The sequence below is a fragment of the Rhinichthys klamathensis genome, unplaced genomic scaffold (assembly GCF_029890125.1).
Source record: "Rhinichthys klamathensis goyatoka isolate OS25496 unplaced genomic scaffold, OSU_Roscu_1.1 h1tg000109l_1, whole genome shotgun sequence".
Lineage (NCBI taxonomy): Eukaryota > Metazoa > Chordata > Actinopteri > Cypriniformes > Leuciscidae > Rhinichthys > Rhinichthys klamathensis.
In genome coordinates, this window is record NW_026606647.1 from 2,920,024 (window position 1) to 2,940,275 (window position 20,252).

At 35.7% G+C, this 20,252-nt stretch overlaps 1 protein-coding gene across 1 annotated transcript; it reads left to right on the forward strand.

Moving 5' to 3' along the window:
* Positions 1-1,515: 1,515 nt before the first annotated feature.
* itgb7 (integrin, beta 7) lies at positions 1,516-19,848 on the forward strand. The gene is made up of 16 exons (XM_056253882.1): positions 1,516-1,571; positions 3,674-3,722; positions 3,828-3,907; positions 9,611-9,809; positions 10,092-10,262; positions 12,096-12,337; positions 12,480-12,635; positions 12,788-12,883; positions 13,485-13,574; positions 14,196-14,336; positions 14,443-14,633; positions 16,653-16,879; positions 16,968-17,175; positions 18,716-18,903; positions 19,038-19,198; positions 19,338-19,848. The coding sequence occupies exons 2-16, from the start codon at positions 3,674-3,676 to the stop codon at positions 19,413-19,415; spliced, it is 2,277 nt and encodes a 758-aa protein (XP_056109857.1). The 5' UTR covers positions 1,516-1,571; the 3' UTR covers positions 19,416-19,848.
* Positions 19,849-20,252: the final 404 nt, after the last annotated feature.

Below are 20,252 nucleotides of genomic sequence, written 5' to 3' on the forward strand. Positions count from 1 at the left end.
GGTTCTTACGCTACGTCATACCTCGTACGCCGACTTCCATCTGTAAACGCGCGTCGATTGTTGCCGGAAGTCAGATATTTTCATTTATAAAGTTTTAAATATGTATATTTTTACGACAAAACCGCACGGATTACCTTCAGAAGGCCTTCGTTTATCCCCCTGGAGCCGGATGGATTACTTTTGTGAAGGATGTATGCACATTTTGGGACTTGAAGGAGGTGGACCCCATTGCTTCACATTATATCCACTGAAGGGTCTAAGACATTTTCTAAAATAACTGAAAATGTGTTCGTCTGAAACAAGATTGACATATGCATCTCGAACGGCTTGAGGGTGAGTAATGCATGTGTTAAATATCATTTTTGGCCGAACTATCCCTTTAAGACACAGCCCCTCCTCATTTGCATAATGAGGCAGAAATGCATACAGAAATGTAGAAACGACAGGCAGAAATAAATAGCATTGAAGAAATAAATAGGGTAAAAAAATACAAAGGAAGAATAAAACAGACACAAATATTATAACATGCACATAAATAAATACTTCAAAAAATAAGTAATTAATAAATAAAGTTGAAGATTATAATGGACAATAAATAAATAAGGTAATTATTACAAAGGTGAATAAATAAAGAAGCTAATTAAAAGAGATATATACATTTATGTCTCACTGTATAATTTAATTTCTACCTACATTTATTTGTTTATTGTATTTTTTGGGGCAATTAATTGTATGCTTATTTATTTATTGAGCATTTATTTATTTCTGTATTTATTTTTAAATATGGTAGAGTTGGTCCTATGGTAACCCCTTAATATATATATATATTATATATATGTGTGTGTGTGTGTGTGTGTGTGTGTAAATAACGGTTTTCTAAAGCAGAATTTTTAGATTACGAACAAATGTGAGATTCAAATAGAAGTTAATCAACATATCCAACAACCGGAAACTTGCACCGCCATGTGGTGACTGACAATGGCCTTAAGTAATAATCTAGTAAAACTAAACAGGTGTACGTCTTTCTTGATTCAGTGCTCTTTTGTTATGTTTGTCATAACTTTATTAACATTTGCTTTGCAAATATCAATACTCATTTCTTATCAAATTGTATAGAGCGAATACTATTCTCATCTTATTTGAATATTTTGAAGCGTGTTGCATTTGGCTTGTGGGGGGAAAGTTACAAAAGTAAGATACGCAGTGACAACTAAAAAATAAGACAGGAAGAGGAAGAGGTGAACTAAAGTGACCACATTATTCCTGTAGCTCTTGCATTGTAGCCTACCTCTGTGATGTGATCGATAAGCTGTGTCTCAAATCCTAGTGAACTTCCTATCTAGACATCATGTCTATACATCTTTCTTTCTTTTTTTTTTTAGCTTCATAGCCGCTTACCCTGCTCAAACATGCTGCACGTGTCTGTAGCGACCAAATATGCTGTCTGGTATAGGAAGCTCACTAGATTTTGAAACACAACCATAGACATTCTGACGAGAATCATGATGACGCCTCCAGAGTGACGCTTTGAATTCGCATTCACACGTTCTGCACGACATCTCACATTTACGGTAAGAGACGAATAAAATGATTTCATATTTTAATAGATTTCGTTGTGTTGGATTCTATATAATTGACTTTTTGTTAAGGATTGACATATTTAGTTTATAACAGTTTGAAAAGTACCATTTGAATTAGGAGAAAAGCAAGTTCTGTTGAATTGAATTAGGGAACTGTTGCTGTAGGGCTGAAACTGGTAGACTGACCAACATCTAATTACTGGTTGGGTGTCCCACTTTGTTTGAAAGAAATTAAATAAATAAATGAAGTGAAAAATAATAATAATTAGCATAATAGTAGACAATAAATAAGTAGACCTAAATAAATTAACTAAATACACTTTAGTCTAGATAGTTAATATGAAATAGTTTCTGTTTAGGCCTACATGACAAGTAATGACATATTAACTCAACCATGTAATATATTAACCCAATATTTACATGATGAACTAAATATGCCATGGTGTTTTGTAACTACACATTTACATCGTTTTAGGTCAATTAATTAGAGTACCATTATACAATACCTCCAAAATAAATTAAAAGTGGATTTGAATTTTTCCCCTCTCACTTCCACTTCAAACATTTTCAAGGTTTTCTAATTAGAAAATCAACAACAACAAAATACATACAAACTATCATATTGTTAAAAATTTGCTACATATTTTGTAGCTCTTTAAATGCTTTATCTCATATTGCTCCTATTGCAAAACCTTTGTTTCTGTATTTATTTATGGATTATTAGGTAACTGTTACAAACTTTATTTTATTCTGGCATATTTGCTTTCTTAATTATTTAAGCTACACTAAACTTTATTTTTTTTAGCCCAGTTGTCTATTAGAATGCTTGCTTTACTAATATATATATATATATATAACATCAGGTGCAGTAATAAAAACAACAACAACAACACTCTTTCTCTCTGTTTCTCTGAATGTTTCCGTTACCGAAACAGGGCTAACCTACACCTAAAAATTATGTTTTTTTTAGGGCTGTCAAACGATTAATCGCATCCAAAATAAAAGTTTGTGTTTACATAATATATGTGTGTGTACTGTGTATAATAATTTTTAATACATAAATACCCACACATGCATGTGTATTTAAGAAATATTTGCATGTATATACTGTATATAGACTGAATGTAGCCTATATATAATGTATATTTTATATAAATATAAATATTTTATATATAAATAACATATTTTTCTTAAATATATACATGTGTGCATTTATATACAAAATAATTACACACAGTACACACACACATATATTAAGTAAACACAAACTTTTATTTTGGATGCGATTAATCGTGATTAATCGTTTGACAGCCCTACACGCTACTTCAAAAAACGACTTAAAAAAGTAGCTGACGGTTGCACCTAGATTTAGTTCAGATTGTTACTACTGGGAAAGAATACTAGAATGTGTGTTTTCCATAGGTGTTTTCACCTTTGGATGAGTTGAGTTGTCTCTCACCCGGTCTATGTCCCTGTGCTAGTTAATGCTGAGCGAAAGAGGAAGAGTGACATACTGTGGTTTTGTATGTCTGCCGCCTTGGTTTACAGATGCTTGAACATTTCCATCTTGTAATGCCTGACTCATTGTCAGATGTCTGGTGTTGAATATGTTCACATGAATGAGAAGTAGGCTACACAGCGTGGTGGAAGTGCAGTTGTGTTTTTTTATTACGTTTAGCATTTAGTTCTGTTTTTCTTTATTCATGTGTCTGTCATATTGTATGTCACGCACATGTAGAAATCCTGTTTTTTTTTTTTCAACAAAAGAGCAATTGTAAAAATGTACAAAGAGAACATCAGATGTGATTTGTCTTTCTGGTCCCAAAAACACAGATATTTCAATATTTATTTATGTATTTATTTGTGTAAAAAGAAAAAGGAAGTTAAAAGGAATATTGCTTTTATTAAATATCTGGTAAATATGAAAACATCTTGAGTGTTTAGTAATTCTGTATTATTCTGATTTTACTAAATGGACAGTATCTTGGAAATACAGTATTAGTAAGGTATATTTCATATTTGAATTTGAATATATTCGATGAGCTCGAAATGAACTTTTTGTCATTATAACCTAAAACACTCTTTCTCTGCAGATGAAGGCTTTTGTGATAGCTGTGACAGTTCTCTTTCACTGTATACAAGGTAATGCACATAGACATCCATGCCTTTTTAGAAAAGTAAAACAAGTCTTTGATGCTTTTGATAATTGATTTGATTAAAATGTGCTTTTTATTATGTGCATTTTAGGGCAAGAACCATTTTGTCAATCTCACCCTTCATGTTCTGAATGTATAAGGAGTCCTGGATGTGCGTGGTGCACACAGACGGTAGGTTATCATGTGAATGGATCAATACGTAGTTTGATTGAAGAGTCCTTCCTCAAGAGTCAGTTTCCCATGATCAGGATGGAGAAGATGTCGTTCTTTGTCAGAGCTGAAGAGAACTGAGAGAAGAGATTAGTGAGAAACAAAGCATTCACATTTAACTTTGTGCTCCCTTTTGGAGGCTCTTTTCCTGCTGTGGTACCTGTGGTTGAGCATGTTTTTCTGTGCAAACTTAACAGCTGCTTCATTGTAAAACCTGTTAAGGTGAGAATACTCTAAGTCTAAACATTTGTGGAAACCGATTACCTCAAAACATTTAAGTAAACTGACTCAATTTTTTAAAGTTAACAAACTCAAAGATTCAGTTAGATCTTAAAAATGTTGTACTACACAAACGTGTTAATCACAATTCAGTTGAAATATTGAAAACTCTAACTCATACAGTTTATTTGCATAAACATCCTATTATCTCAAACTTTTATGATTAAGTGCTAGTTAGCAATAGCTAGCTTATGCTAATTTAACCATCAAAGGGTCCACTCTGTACTTGCAAGTAGCCTAATCAACATTTCGTAAAGCCTTGAACTTTTGCAGCCCATCCTCGACCTAACCACAGACTCTATCCTTCACCAATTAGACACATTGTCTGTCTATCTATGTGTAAACTGCTTGTTATATACTGTCAATGTGAAGCGTCCTTGAGCTTGGGAAAGGCGCTATATAAATTAAACTTATTAATGGTAACCCTATACAACTCCAACCTAACAGAAAGGTCCATGTACCTTCGGATCATTTGTTTTCTCGTTTTTGTCTTCTATTTGGAAAAACGTCTAAACCGTTCATCACATATTCGACCCTTCTCATGAACATAAATAAACAAGTCTTGCGTCGTTTTTTCATATTTTTATTTTTGTTTTCATCACACTTTGTTCTAATCCGCCAAATGGAAAAAAAATAAAACCAAAATAGATAAAGAAGAGTTTGAATATTCGATCTCAATGGGCGGGAATAAAACGCCCCTTTCCGCTGATTGGCCAAGCAAGATCAAGCGTCATGTAACTGACGCTAAAGGGTGCCTAAAGCGTCGTCAAAATTGTCATTTTAGTGACGCCTTGGGATGAGAATGCGTTGCATTATTATAGAGTTTATTGCAACAACGTTTAATCTCTTTAAACAGCCAGACTAATAAATGGCCCGACACAAACCGGGGCAGAGCCTAGACAGAGCTTTCTTATGTGTAGCCTACACATAAATTTGCTTGCCGTGAAATACAAATTTATCGTATTAGCCTAAATAATAATTTACGTGGCATCTGCTCTCACAACTACCCCTAGCCTACGTATTTGGCACACCGCTTGTTTTATTTAGCTCTCCAAGTTCTTCCAGTTTTTTGTAAGTGTAAGACCAGTGTTAGACTGGAAAAACAGTTCTTCCAGTTTTTCCAGTCTTACACTATCAAACATGTACTATCATGTAGTTAAGGCTGCTGTTATTCATGCATGAATCCTTATGACCCCTGTCATAATTAAGGATAACTCTTCAACTCTTCATATCTTCACTAATCATGAGTTCATGAGTTCATGGGGGGGGGGTGACATGCCCCCTGAAATTCATACATTTGATATCATATTATAATGCAACTTATTAGGCCTATATATTTATAGAATAGCAAAGTAGGCTTAATCAATATACAACATTTAACCACACAGATATATAAAGGCTATCATGATCATTTTGCCAAAAATGAACCATGTATTTGTTTAGATTATAATACGTTTTATTTTTAACTTAAACAAATACAACATATAACATTCGAAACTCATCGGCTTAGACTGCATTTGAAGAAAAATAAACACAACAGTTTTCTGTAGCCTTGTGCGAACTTATTCAATAGAATTAGACTTCTAGAATGTTCTTTCCGGTGCAAACATTTTTTTTCAAATTTTTTAGTAGTTTTTCTTATCATAGCTTACAAATGTCTTCGGAAACACATTTTACTCGATTTACTGAAGCCTGTAAAATGCATTTGCAGCTGCACAGCTTGCACATTGAGCGTCTGGCTCGCTCAGGCTGCGCTGCGGCAACTGCACATCCAATGGCGCGGGCACCTCTGACGTGCGACCAATGAGCCAACTCTACGTCATTACACGTCAGAGCCCGTCAAGGTGGCGCCAAGGGTCTTCGTTCATTCATCATAGTCTGTCTGACATATATATTAGAAGCTATGCGTCTGTCATGGATTTGCACTGAATTGATTCTCAAAAATACGGAACAAAGTGCGTTCCGTATCAGTTCAATACGGAACAAGCCTTTTATGTGTCAAATACGTAACATTATTATTATACGGAACGGTTGGCAACCCTATTCGCAAGTTGAACCAACTTTGAACCAGCACCAGTTCCGAACCAGTTCTTTTTGGTGGAAACGAGGTAATAGATCCTTTTTATGATGTCTTTACTACCTTTCTGGGGCTTGAAATTGGTTGTTGCAGACTGTCAGTGGAGGGACAGAAAGCTCAGATTTCATTAAAAGATCTTCATTTGTGTTCCAAAGATGAACAGATGTCTTCTGGATTTGGAATGACATGAGAGTAATTAATGACAGAATTAAAAATGTTTGGGTGAACTAACCATTTAATGTTATAATTCCTGAAATTATATTTAAAGTAGAGTATGCTCAAAGTTCATTCAGCTTCTAAAGCCTTCAGAAGATTCTAGTTTGCACATATTTACCAGTCATTAGTCATTTGTGCAATTTTAAAGGTCCCGTTCTTCATGTTTTTTTGAAGCTTTGATTGTGTTTACAGTGTGCAATATAACATGTGTTCATGTTTCGCGTGTAAAAAAACACAGTATTTTTCACACAATTTACATCTGTATGCCGCTGTTTTCACTGTCCAAAAAACGGCCTGATGACTTCCTTGCAGTGTTGCCAGATTGGGACGGTGATTTCCAGCCCAAAAGCTCACCAAAACCCGCCCACTACAAGAAAAAACCGCACCCAAAATTTTACTGCCAAAATAATGTGATATAATTTCATTACCATGTCATTTAAGGTTGATAAGCACAATTTGTATCTCCTTAAAACAAAATAACGATGATAAAATAAAATAATAAATAAATAAATTTTCCAGCAAAACAGATCAAAACAGGGCAATAATTAAGGAGAATTAGCCAATATGACTAAAATGTCCAGGTGGACACTGTCAAAACGGCAATCAAGAAATGAACCGATGACTTTAACCCTCGGAAGTACACATTGCAGAACATAACGCAGAATTTAGCAGTCAAAACGGATTCATCGTTGATTCAAACCTTTTCCAGCAGCTGTCAGGGACAAGAAGATTGCAGTCTGGATGGTGTAAAGTTGCAGATGTTTGGTTAGGCTAGTGTGCACATATGACATGGACAGGAATCGTCCCATATTTGATTTCAATTCAAGTAATTCAACAGTCAGTGCTCTCCTCTCAGAGTTATATTCACCATAGAGTGATCTCCTTCCACGTGTGCGTTTTTTAGAGTTGCTCACTACTGTACACTCTTTTGTATAGTAGGCTATGTCACTTTGCCTTAGCGATCACTTGAATATACAGCTACAACTTCTCGCGCTCAATCGCGTCTGCTTGCGGATCGCTGATTGGCTAAAAGTGCGTGCTCGTCGGTGATGTCAACACTAACGCCAGCTGACTCTGCATGAGCGTGTGTGTACAGTAATGTCATGATGACTGATTTTATGGACTTCATGCACTTTAGTTTCGTTTTTTTAACCAATTAGACTTTAAAATGTAGATGTTTGAAAACCGCCGAAATGATCCCAAACCAGCCCAAATTTTGACCACCCGCCCAAACCCTTTTTTACCCGCACAATCAAATTCAAAACCGCCCAATTGGGCGGGAACCCGCCCAATCTGGCAACACTGCTTCCTTGCAGTGTTGCCAGATTGGGACGGTGATTTCCAGCCCAAAAGCTCACCAAAACCCGCCCACTACAAGAAAAAACCGCCCAAATTTTTACTGCCAAAATAATGTGATATAATTTCATTACCATGTCATTTAAGGTTGATAAGCACAATTTGTATCTCCTTAAAACAAAATAACGATGATAAAATAAAATAATAATAAAAAATTTTTTTCCAGCAAAACAGATCAAAACAGGGCAATAATTAAGGAGAATTAGCCAATATGACTAAAATGTCCAGGTGGACACTGTCAAAACGGCAATCAAGAAATGAACCGATGACTTTAACCCTCGGAAGTACACATTTGCAGAACATAACGCAGAATTTAGCAGTCAAAACGGATTCATCGTTGATTCAAACCTTTTTCAGCAGCTGTCAGGGACAAGTAGAGTGCAGTCTGGATGGTGTAAAGTTGCAGATGTTTGGTTAGGCTAGTGTGCACATATGACATGGACAGGAATCGTCCCATTTTTGATTTCAATTCAAGTCATTCAACTGTGCTCTCCTCTCAGAGTTATATTCACCATAGAGTGATCTCCTTCCACGTGTGCGTTTTTTAGAGTTGCTCACTACTGTACACTCTTTTGTATAGTAGGCTATGTCACTTTGCCTTAGCGATCACTTGAATATACAGCTACAACTTCTCGCGCTCAATCGCGTCTGCTTGCGGATCGCTGATTGGCTAAAAGTGCGTGCTCGTCGGTGATGTCAACACTAACGCCAGCTGACTCTGCATGAGCGTGTGTGTACAGTAATGTCATGATGACTGATTTTATGGACTACATGCACTTTAGTTTCGTTTTTTTTAACCAATTAGACTCTAAAATGTAGATGTTTGAAAACCGCCGAAATGATCCCAAACCAGCCCAAATTTTGACCACCCGCCCAAACCCTTTTTTACCCGCACAATCAAATTCAAAACCGCCCAATTGGGCGGGAACCCGCCCAATCTGGCAACACTGCTTCCTTGTTCTATGAAGTCCCTCCTTCAGAAATACGTAACGAGTTCTGATTGTGCCAGCGGTTCCTGTGTTGTGATTCGACAGCAGCTTATCGCACGTTGCCCGGAAAGGTCACGCCTCTTACCATAAATTGGAGATGCATGCGCAGCTGCAGTGCTTCTTCTCCGTGGGAGCGCAACAAGACCACGCCCCTTTTTTGTGTGTATTCCTGTCGGCGGAGATTAGTCAAAAAGCTGTTCTAGTTACGTCATTAAAAAAGGAAGTAGAGGTATGTAGTCCAAACCGGCCGTTCGCTGTATGCTTGGAAATGGGACTTCTGTTAAGTAAAATATCTCGCTAGGCATTGAACTTTGAGCTTTATAATTTTACAGGTATTATTTATGCTCTAACAGCAACATTACACACTAATTAAAGTTTGAAAAATGGAATCGCGAAGAACGGGACCTTTAAAACCAATAAATCATTAAATCAATTAAATAAACATTTATACAAGTTATAAATGTGTATAATGTGTTAAACTTTAACAAAACCACACCCTATCTCCTATATTGTAAATGTGAAAAAAAAAATGGTACCAAAATCGTTATTTTAACCCCGATTTGACCCGTATCATGATTTGGTGTAGGTCACTTATAATAAAGATGTTTAGATGTTACCATATGAAGCACATTTTTAAGGACAATTTTTTCTTATTTTATTTTGTATATTATTATAATTTTTTTTATTTTATAATTGCTTATAACTGATTGTACTTGCAATGCAAATTTCCATTTCCTTGTGATGCAGGACTTTTTAAAATCAGGCGAGTCTAATGAACGGCGCTGTGATTCTGCCGAGTCTCTGAAGGCCAGGAGTTGTAGAGAGGATAATGTGATCAATCCTGGAAAACATCCATTGATCCATGTAAAGAACAGTGACCTCAGCAACGATGTTGAAAATGTGGTCCAACTCAAACCTCAGAATATCAACATTACACTCCGAGTTGGTGAGCTTACTCGTATACAGCAGCATGCTGCAACTTATTGGAACATAAGCTTGAAGCTATTTGCAGAGTATTTACACTTTAGTGCAATTGTTCACTTTAATATGTACAGTAGATGTAATATTATACAGCAAATATATACAGGCTTATGTTTCTTACACATACAATACGCCATATATAACAACTGGCACAAAAACAACCATATTTTTGACTCTCCTTAACAATGTTAGTCAATAGTATATTGGGAATGTAGTACCTAAATAATTTTTTATTTCACGTGTGCAGGAGTTCCATATGAATTCTCAATTGAGTTTAAGAGGGCTCAGGGTTACCCTATAGATCTGTACTACCTGATGGACCTGAGCTATTCCATGAAAGATGATCTGGAGCAAATTAAAACTCTGGGGCAGAAAATCCTCAAGAAGCTGAAGGACATCACAGAGACCGTCCGAATCGGTGAGGATCGCTAACTGAAATACTAACAGCAATGTGGCTAACCAGTGATGAATTTTTAACATATTAGAGACAATTATTTCTAAATAGAACATAATTAGTATTTCCAGGTCTGGAAAAAATACATTTCTATATTAAATGTATTTATTATACTCTGCTCATATTTCATAACATATCAAACTTTTATTAAATTTCAAATAATAAGAAGACATTTTTCTTGAGCACAAAATCATCATTTTAGAATGATTTCTGGAGGATCATGTGACACTGAAGACTGGAGTAATGATGCTGAAAATCTATCTTTGCCATTATAGGAATAAATTACATCTTAAAATATATTAAAATACCAAACATTTATTTTAAATTGTAATAATATTTCAACATATTACTGTTTTTAATGAATTTGTATAAATAAATACATAAATATAGCATTGGTAAGTATAAGAGACTTCTTTCAATTTTTTAAAAAAAATCTTACTAACAAGTTATCTAATTGCTTAATTAAAAAAAACGTAAAAAAAAAAACGTAATTGTCAAGTAAAATAGACTGTAACGAGGTTTGTTGTTGTGGGAAGGAGGCGGAACCGGCGAACAATCAACAAGTTTAAAGGGTTAGTTCACCCAAAAATTAAAATTATGTCATTAATGACTCACCCTCATGTCGTCCCAAGCCCGTAAGACCTCCGTTCATCTTCGGATCACAGTTTAAGATATTTTAGATTTAGTCCGAGAGCTTTCTGTCCCTCCATTGAAAATGCATACACGGTATACTGTCCTTGTCCAGAAAGGAAATAAAGACATCATCAAAGTAGTCCATGTGACACCAGTGGGTTAGTTAGAATGTTTTGAAGCATCGAAAATACATTTTGGTCCAAAAATAACAAAAACTACGACTTTATTCAGCATTGTATTGTCTTCCGGTTCTGTTGTCAAACCGCGTTCAGTGACGCTGATGACGTAAGACGCTGCTGACGTGTTATCTGGTGTGTCCGTGTATTCGGGTTCAAATAAATATGGCTGGGCAAGTCTTCCTCTGTGTCGAAATCCATAGACATGTGTGCGAAGATTTGTTTACAGCGTGCCGTGCGTCTCCCTCAGACTGTAAACGAAGCTCGGGCGCATTGATAACACGTCATCAGCGTCACTGAATGCGGTTTGACAACAGAACCGGAAGACAATACAATGCTGAATAAAGTCGTAGTTTTTGTTATTTTTGGACCAAAATGTATTTTCGATGCTTCAAAAATTCTAACTAACCCACTGGTGTCACATGGACTACTTTGATGATGTCTTTATTTCCTTTCTGGACAAGGACAGTATACCGTACATACATTTTCAATGGAGGGACAGAAAGCTCTCTGACTAAATGTAAAATATCTTAAACTGTGTTCCGAAGATGAACGGAGGTCTTACGGGCTTGGGACGAGGGTGAGTTATTAATGACATAATTTTCATTTGTGGGTGAACTAACCCTTAAATAACATAAAATAAAACAAATACAAAACGAAAGTAAAGACAGCAGCCTCTCACGGACGACTGCTTTCACATATAATAAAACAAAACACAACATAAGTTCAGGCCTGTTCCTCTCTCCATCTTCACAGTCGTCGTTCCTCCTTTATGCTTCCGCTCCTCCGTGAGAGATACGAGACCGGTGCGTCTCACAGGTGTCGTTCATCATTAATCACGCCACCGGCCTCGCACCGCTCTCACGTCCCTCGTCCTCGTCCTGCTCGCCACATAGACCTATTTTAACTGCAATTTTAAAGAATAGGCTGTGATTGAATTACAGCTATGTTTCTGTCATTTATCCTAAGCCCTTTCTCCATCTTTCAGGTTTCGGGTCTTTTGTTGATAAGGAGATGTTGCCATACGTCAGTCAGGTGAAGCAAAGACGTCAGAACCCCTGCCCCAATCGTATAGATACCTGCCAACCAGCTTTCAGTTTTCAGAATGTCCTGCCATTGACTAACGATGCCAAGGAGTTTGAAAGAGAAGTTAGCAAACAGAAAATCTCTGGCAACCTGGACTCTCCTGAGGCTGGTCTGGATGCAATAATGCAGGCTGTTGTCTGTAAGGTGAGAGCTGATTTGCCATGAATGAATGGAATTACATGTAAAGATTTTACCACAAGTTGCCATTTTTGTGTGCAGTATATCAAAAGTCTGTGAAAAGCTACTGTACATGAAAAAGTATTTATTTTTTGTTTTCTCACGACAGGAGAAGATTAGATGGCATGATGTGAATCGGATTCTGGTTTACACATCTGATGATACTTTTCACATGGCAGGAGATGGACGACTAGGTGGTGTCTTTAAGCCACATAATGGACAGTGTCATCTTAATGAGAACGGTTCCTATAATGGAAGAGCCTATGTGAGTGCTGCTCATTTAATGATGAACATTCTTTATGTGTTTTCTGTTGTAGATAAAAGAACAAAAGAATAAAAATTCAACTTTAAGAGGAATATAAGTGGGATAGTTTGCATATGAATACAAAATAAAAATCATATTCAATTGTCCTACAGGATTACCCATCAGTGGGCCATGTATCTAGCGTTCTGCAGAAAAACAATATTCAGCTCATATTTGCTGTGACTGAGGGCATTTATCCAGCATATAAGGTTTGAGGGAAATATATTTACTGTACAATACTGTTCAAAAGTTTGGTGTGAGTAAGTTTTTTTTTTAAAGAAATGAATACTTTTATTCAGGAAGTATGCATTAAATTGATGCAGTAAAGAATACTGAAGGAAAAAAAATGTATTATGGTTTCCAAAAAAACTTAAGCAGCACAACATATTTATTAAGCACCAAATCAGCATATTAGAATAATTTGATAAAAGGATCATGTGACACTGAAGACTGAAGTAATGTCTGCTGAAAATTCAGCTTCACCATTACAGAAATAAATTACATTTAATTTTTTTTTTTTTAAATACAAAATAGTCATTTTAAATGTAATACTGTTTCACAGTATTACTGTTTCTCCTGTATTTTTGGTTGATCACAACTCATTGATCACAAGAGAAACTTATATATCTCCTTCTTATAGCCTAGACCTCTTTCAAAAACATTAAAAATCTTACCAATCAGCATTGTTGAACAGCATTGTGTATACATTTAAATATTTAAATATATCTATTATAATAATAATTTATATGTATTATTAAAATATAATTCTCTCTTTTTCCATCTTTCGCACACACACAAATATATTCACAGGCATTGAGTGCACTGATTCCTCAGTCTGTGGTTGGTGTATTAAAGAATGACTCTAGTAATGTTGTTGATCTCATCTCTGAAGCCTATGGGGTGAGTGTTTTCATCATTTGCTATCCTGTGTTTTGACCCTATTTAGTGGCTTGTGCACTGGCCCTACTTCCCACTTGAACTAATTACAAGTGGCTGCAGGAACAAAATAGTCATCGTTTCCCTGCTGTTTTTCACTTCTGTTTAATGGTTAAATAATTTACTAAATTAACTGAAATTGTGTGTGGGTGTGTTTGTGCCTATTACATGGCCTACTTTCTAAATCAATAAATAAATTGCCATAAATGGAATGATTTAAGTTTAAATTATCTTATTATGTGATCATTATTATGATCATGTGACTGCGGAGTCATATTAGAGACTTTAAACTAGCACAGTGTAAGAAACTGCTTGCCAAGGATAACTAAGGGTCAATACAGTTTACTGGTCATTACGTGAAAATATTTTACCATAGCATGAAACAACTGACCGTTCAGCGTAAAGTGTGGCTGACAGCCACATTTATTTTTGTTTTGACACTTTAAACTCTTTAACTAATAATTAAACAACTTTTGTCTACATATAACTGGCAAACTTGCCATAGATTTTTATTTGCTTTAATTATTTCATACATGACTGTATATTTTTATATACATACTGAATATAATTTTTTTTGTGGGCCAGAATTTGTCGTCCACACTGGTGTTGGAGCATGAGGGAGCTCCAAAAGAACTGGATGTGTCCTATAGTTCTTCATGTAAAAGGGATCAGGCAGATACTGAATGGAAGGAGAAAGGAGAGTGTCAAGGCATCAAGCATGAGAAGGTGAGCGCCACCATCAGTGGTTTCCTCATTATCATAAACCAGGAAACATTTGTTGTTGTGTCTGATAATAAGTTTTGTTTTTTCTTGTGATTTATTATTTGTATAGATTAAGTTCCGAGTACGATTGAACGCATCTGCGTGTCTGAAGGAGCCTCAGACATTTCGGATCAGAATGCAAGGTATCAGTGAGGAAGTGAAGATCACAGTGAATACAGAGTGTCACTGTGACTGTGGTGCTCCAGAGGAGGCTTCTAAACACTGTAACAGTACAGGAACGCTCTCATGCGGCGTGTGCAGGTAGAGCCCCCTAGCATCTCAGCAGAGAACTACACATCAGCTGACAGAATCTGTAAAGATGTCATGATTAAAGGCACAGTATGCAAGTTTCACCGCTAGAGTTAGCTTATTCAAAACAATAACAAAGGCGTAGTTTGGAATCATGGGAGTTGTCGTCTTCACCTCCACAGCCGATGGAAAGCAATCAGACGGGACTCGGGCTGAAATCATGAGCTTATCGCAGTGTTTCCCAACCCTGTTCCTGGAGGCACACCAACACTACATATTTTACAACTATTCAACTATTCAACATCAGCTCGATAGAGACTCAAAGACAGGAGTGTCCAATCCTGCTCCTGGAGGGCCATTGTCCAGCATATTTTAGCTCCAACCTCAAATAAACACTAATCAAGCTCTTGCATACTAGAAACTTCCAGGCAGGTGTGTAAGTTGGAGCTAAACTTTGCAGGACAGTGGTCCTCCAGGACCAAGATTGGGCACCCGTGCTCCATGACCGGAAATTAAGGGGCCAGATAGGGGACATCCAAAATGTATACTGTTGGTGTGCCTCCTGGAACAAGGTTGGGAAACATTGATCTAATGTATTAAAGTTTTATTAACGTTGCTTTGGTATGAAGCCGGGTGGGGGCGAGAGCCTGGGGCATTTTACGTTGCTGTTTTATTATGCTACTTTTCATTTTATGCATATTTTACGATTAAGATTACATTTAACGTCCACCTTCTTCTTCTTCCCTGAACCTGAACTTTGTTACAGTTACATTTGATCATTTAAATTAACATTATTTTATTTCATTCTAACGAAATAGCCCCAAGTGCTGAATTACTTCTCATACAGATCTCTTTATTTGACGAATTAAAGCTATAGGGTAACGCAGCTCTGTTTTAATAGGTCAAAACAATCATGCTAAAAATACAATCGTACTCTGTGCATTAGCTCGGTGGCTGGTGTGAGATACTTGTTGCACATTGAGGTAGGCCTAAGTCAGATCAATATTAGAATATCATATTAATAAAAGCTGGATGACTCGTGTTGCTAAATGGAATGCAATTAATTTGAAAATATATATTGTATAGTGGAGAAAATGCTGTATTACTGTTACTATAAATAAAGCTCTTTCTGATTTTGCTATGTTAGCCACTTGACATAATAGTGTTGTCTCTGAGGCATGGTACATGGTACTCGCGGTAAATCAAGAAAACAATAGATTCACATAATAAGACTAACTGTGTTGAGCTATATAACAATGATTAGTTTGGGATAATGTAAGTCAACAAAATATATAACATTGATATTTTATCCAAAAATCTTACATATTGTGCCTTTAAAGACTATATTAAGGAATAAAGGAATGAGTAATTCAACTGAAAATTCACCCAACCCTGTATTATTTTCTTCTTCCATGAAACAAAAAAGGAGATCTTAGACAGATTGTCCAAGGTCTTTTCCATTGGGATTTATTCTACCAAGCGCCCCCCTCCCCCAAAAAAGCACCAAAACTGTCAGCTCACAAATCTAATTTGCTAGTCTCGAATTGTAAACAGTCAGTAAAATTGTCACACATTGTGTTGTGATTGGTCAGGTGACATACAGGAACCAATGGGGTTTGGCATAAAAAAATAAAAAAAGAATAATATATAAATATATATATATATATATATATATATATATATATATATATATATATATATATATATATATATATATATATATATAATTGAATATAAACATGAAGAACATTTTCAGTGATTAACAGCTTCAGAAGACATAAACATAGTTTTTTATTTTATTTTGTGGTTCTTTTTTTAACTTGGCCGTATAAATCACCATCTCCTTCTGTGTTTCACAGAAGAAAGGAAATAAAACAGCACCAGAACGATATGTGATGTTATGCCAACATATTGATATATTTAAATAATCTTTTAAGTGAATATGTGGTTTTGTTTGTACAAGTGTAAATGTTTGTATGTCTCACTCACTATCATTTTTTACTTAAATTGTGTGTGTAATGTGTGCATTAGCTGTGATGAAGCGTATTTGGGTCAGCACTGCGAGTGTGTGCAACAAAGCGATGCGGACTCTACCATCAACATGCTGGCGTCCTGTCGGCCTGACAACAGCTCTCTGGTGTGCAGTGGACACGGCACCTGTGAGTGTGGCAAGTGTGTGTGTCAAGGCCACTACAGTGGGAAGAACTGCGAGTGTGATGACAATAGTTGTGAAAACCATAATGGCAAGTCCTGTAATGGTAAGTAAAATATTTGGCCTTAATATGTTTGTTTCTTTAAGTTTCATCTTCAAAACTCACCATCTACTCCTATGCGTGGTTGTCATAGGACAGGGAACATGTAAGTGTGGAATATGTGAATGTAAAGAAAACTACACGGGGTCTGCTTGCGAGTGCTCGCCTAGCCAAGACAAGTGTATTAATGACAAGGCGCTTTGCAGCGGTCAAGGCAAATGCACTTGCAACCGTTGTCAGTGTTACACAGGCTTCTTGGGAGATCACTGCTCTACATTCATCAACGCTTGCATGCTGTTTAAGTGAGTATCTCTTCCTGTGATCTGATATCTGTGTTTCAAGATTATTTTTAGTGAGTTGTGCAGTTGTGTGTGGGTTTGTTTCTTTTTTAACCCACAATTTCGGTTTCCTCTGTCTGTTTGTTCAATAAGTCATAAACTTAATAATGATTATAATGTTGCATAGCAAGACATTTGAAATGTGACATAAGTTGCATTCCAAATGACGAATTATACACTATGCACTTATACACTACTCTGTACTCATCCGTGTAGTGTATGAAGTTTATAAGGTTATTTTGTCATCCAACAAAGGAGTCTGATGCCCCTCCCCTCCGCTATGTAATTAAAGTCATAGATATGTATACGTAGAAAGGTGAAAATGTGTTTGTTTGGGTTTTTATATGTATTAACTCAATATTACAGGTTTTTACTAAGGTAATTGTAATCTTCTTACTTTTAATATGGTAACTTTGTAATGTCAGCTGACGCCTTCGTCTTGTTGTATTGTGTTATTTTTGCAAAATCATCTGCTGAAGTCTATTTCATATATAGATATTCTATTCATATATGCGTCTAACTACGGTTGCAGATGCACAGTCAACTCGCTCTCGAATGTTCACAGACCGCTCCATTATGGCTAATGAGGCATCTATGTATATATATATATATATATATATATATGATTAAAGTTGCAACAGTTAAGTGCACGAAGTGTAAAACATTCCACATTTCGTTTTCCCGTTAATTTAGTGCATCATCCATGTATTTAAAGTGCACTTTTTATTTTTTGGAATTTTCAGTGTGAACACACACACTATTTATACTTAAAAACGTCATAGAATTTTGCATAAGTATGCGAATTGGGACGGACCTATAATGTCTGGTCCTCATTAAAGCTTATTCTGGCTACCCACTTAGAATGGAAGAGACTGTCTGATAGACATGTAAAACAAGCAACCACAGTTTGTGCTTTTTAGGCCACATTTATCTGAAAGATATTATACCACATCAATAGACCAGCGTGGGAAAAAAAATAATTGGTAAGGCGGTCTCTGTGAAAGGTTGTACAAAAATTATAATAATAAAATTAAAGAACAAAGAAAATATATCAGAAAATGTGTAGCCTACTCTGTGTGATAAGAATTTCTATGAATAAATTATGATGATTTTGTAGACATAACTCATAAAACAACAAGAAAGCAAAATATACAGTTCTACTTGTGAATTTGTACTTGCTACTAAGTGCCTCAAACAAAACATGGGATAAACTTTGGCAGATCCAGTCATTAGTTCTTTCTCAAGTGCTCATTGTAACTGATAACATCATAAAAGTATTTCGAGGTGGAATGAAAAAAAAAAAAAACTATTTGCTTTATGCTCTGATGCTGCATGCATAACACCAGCCAAGTACAGTAGTAAAGCATATAGTGCTAGCAACACCAAGGTCATGGGTTCGATTAAAGCATGAACTGATACCTTGAATCCGATGTACTACAAATTAAAAGTCACTTTGGATAAAAGTGTCTGACTAATGCCTTTCTCTGTTTTAATGTGTCTGTAGGGAATGTGTGGCATGTCTTGTAGCTGGTACTCCTGATGCCAGTGTCTGCGCTGAGAAATGTCTGAATGCTAAAATATTTCGCCTTGATGGCACTCATGAGCTGCATTGCACATATCAAGATGCCATTTCCTACGAAGTAGAACTTGATGCTAACGGCAAAATTATACTTCGATATGCAGACCTGCCCCGTATGTATTAAAATATAATTTTGTATGTATTAAAAATCATTCATTTGATTAGAACACACATATATCTGTATGACACAGAATTGATGTAACGAATGTTAAAAGTTAAAATGTTTTTTTTTTATTTCCTTCTGTAGGGTCCATTGATAAGACTACAGTTATAATTGGCAGCTCTGTGTCAGGCATAATTGTTATTGGCATTATAATAATCATTATATACCGTGCCTTGCTGGAACTGTATGACTTGAGAGAATATCAGAACTTCGTCAAAGCACAGAAACAGACCGAATGGAACGAGGTGATGTGCACACAGTGGCTATAAATGTGGAGCAAATTATAACCTGTGTATACAAAATGATGTTTAAGTGCTTCAGTGTGAAATGAAAGAATTTACAGATTGAATATTTAACAATCTAATGTTTCTCTGTTCAATGCAGGTCCAGAATCCTCTTTTCAAAGGTGCCACAACAACGGTGATTAACCCTTTGCATATGCAAAACGAGGAGAACGCATAGCAACATTCTGAAATTATTTAACATTCTGAAAGAGGATTCATCTGAAACATTAATCTCTTGAAGTTTGTTATTGTAATATCTTGTTTTATTTTTTTTGTCTATTGTACATCTTACACTGTGCAAATTGACACTTCTTTAAAATGTATATTCTAAGCTAGCAATAAACATATTGCAGTACAGGAGAACAGGACTGTTATAAATATGGTGATGTATTTTATGCATATTAATATGTATGCTGAACAAAACGCCTTGAGTTTCTCTTATGAGAGCTGTCCAGGTTGTTGTAAAACTAAACAACTCTATCTAAGAGAAATTGCATTTTTAAGACTTTGTGTTATGTTGTTGAAAAAAACATGAAAGTTAACCACAGTTTATTTTTCTCATTGATCCAAAATTACTTTTCTGTATATAGAATATTTTCTAGATAAAATTCCCATAGGAAATTCCCATAGACAGTAAAAGGGAAATTCCAGAGGGGACCTATGAATCATGTTGGCCTACCATTGATGTCTGATTAGCTTTACTGCAAAACGTTTAATAGTGTTATTTTTGTATTGTACTTGGTCTGGGTAAGAAAAATAATAAAGGTGCCATTAAATACAACTTGTATATTTTCTTTCATAATTTAATTTCAGTTTATTTAAAACAATGTAATTAATAGATCGCCTTCTATTGTCCGTTTCCGAAAGATTAATACTTACATTTATTGCTACTAATTAAGGAAATCAGTAGAGACTGTATGTAAGAATTCTAAAAACTACAGTACCCATAGTTCCTTAGCTCTACTTCGTGCCCGCAGTTTCCCGATAAGCTTTGCGCTATTTTAAACAAGTGCGC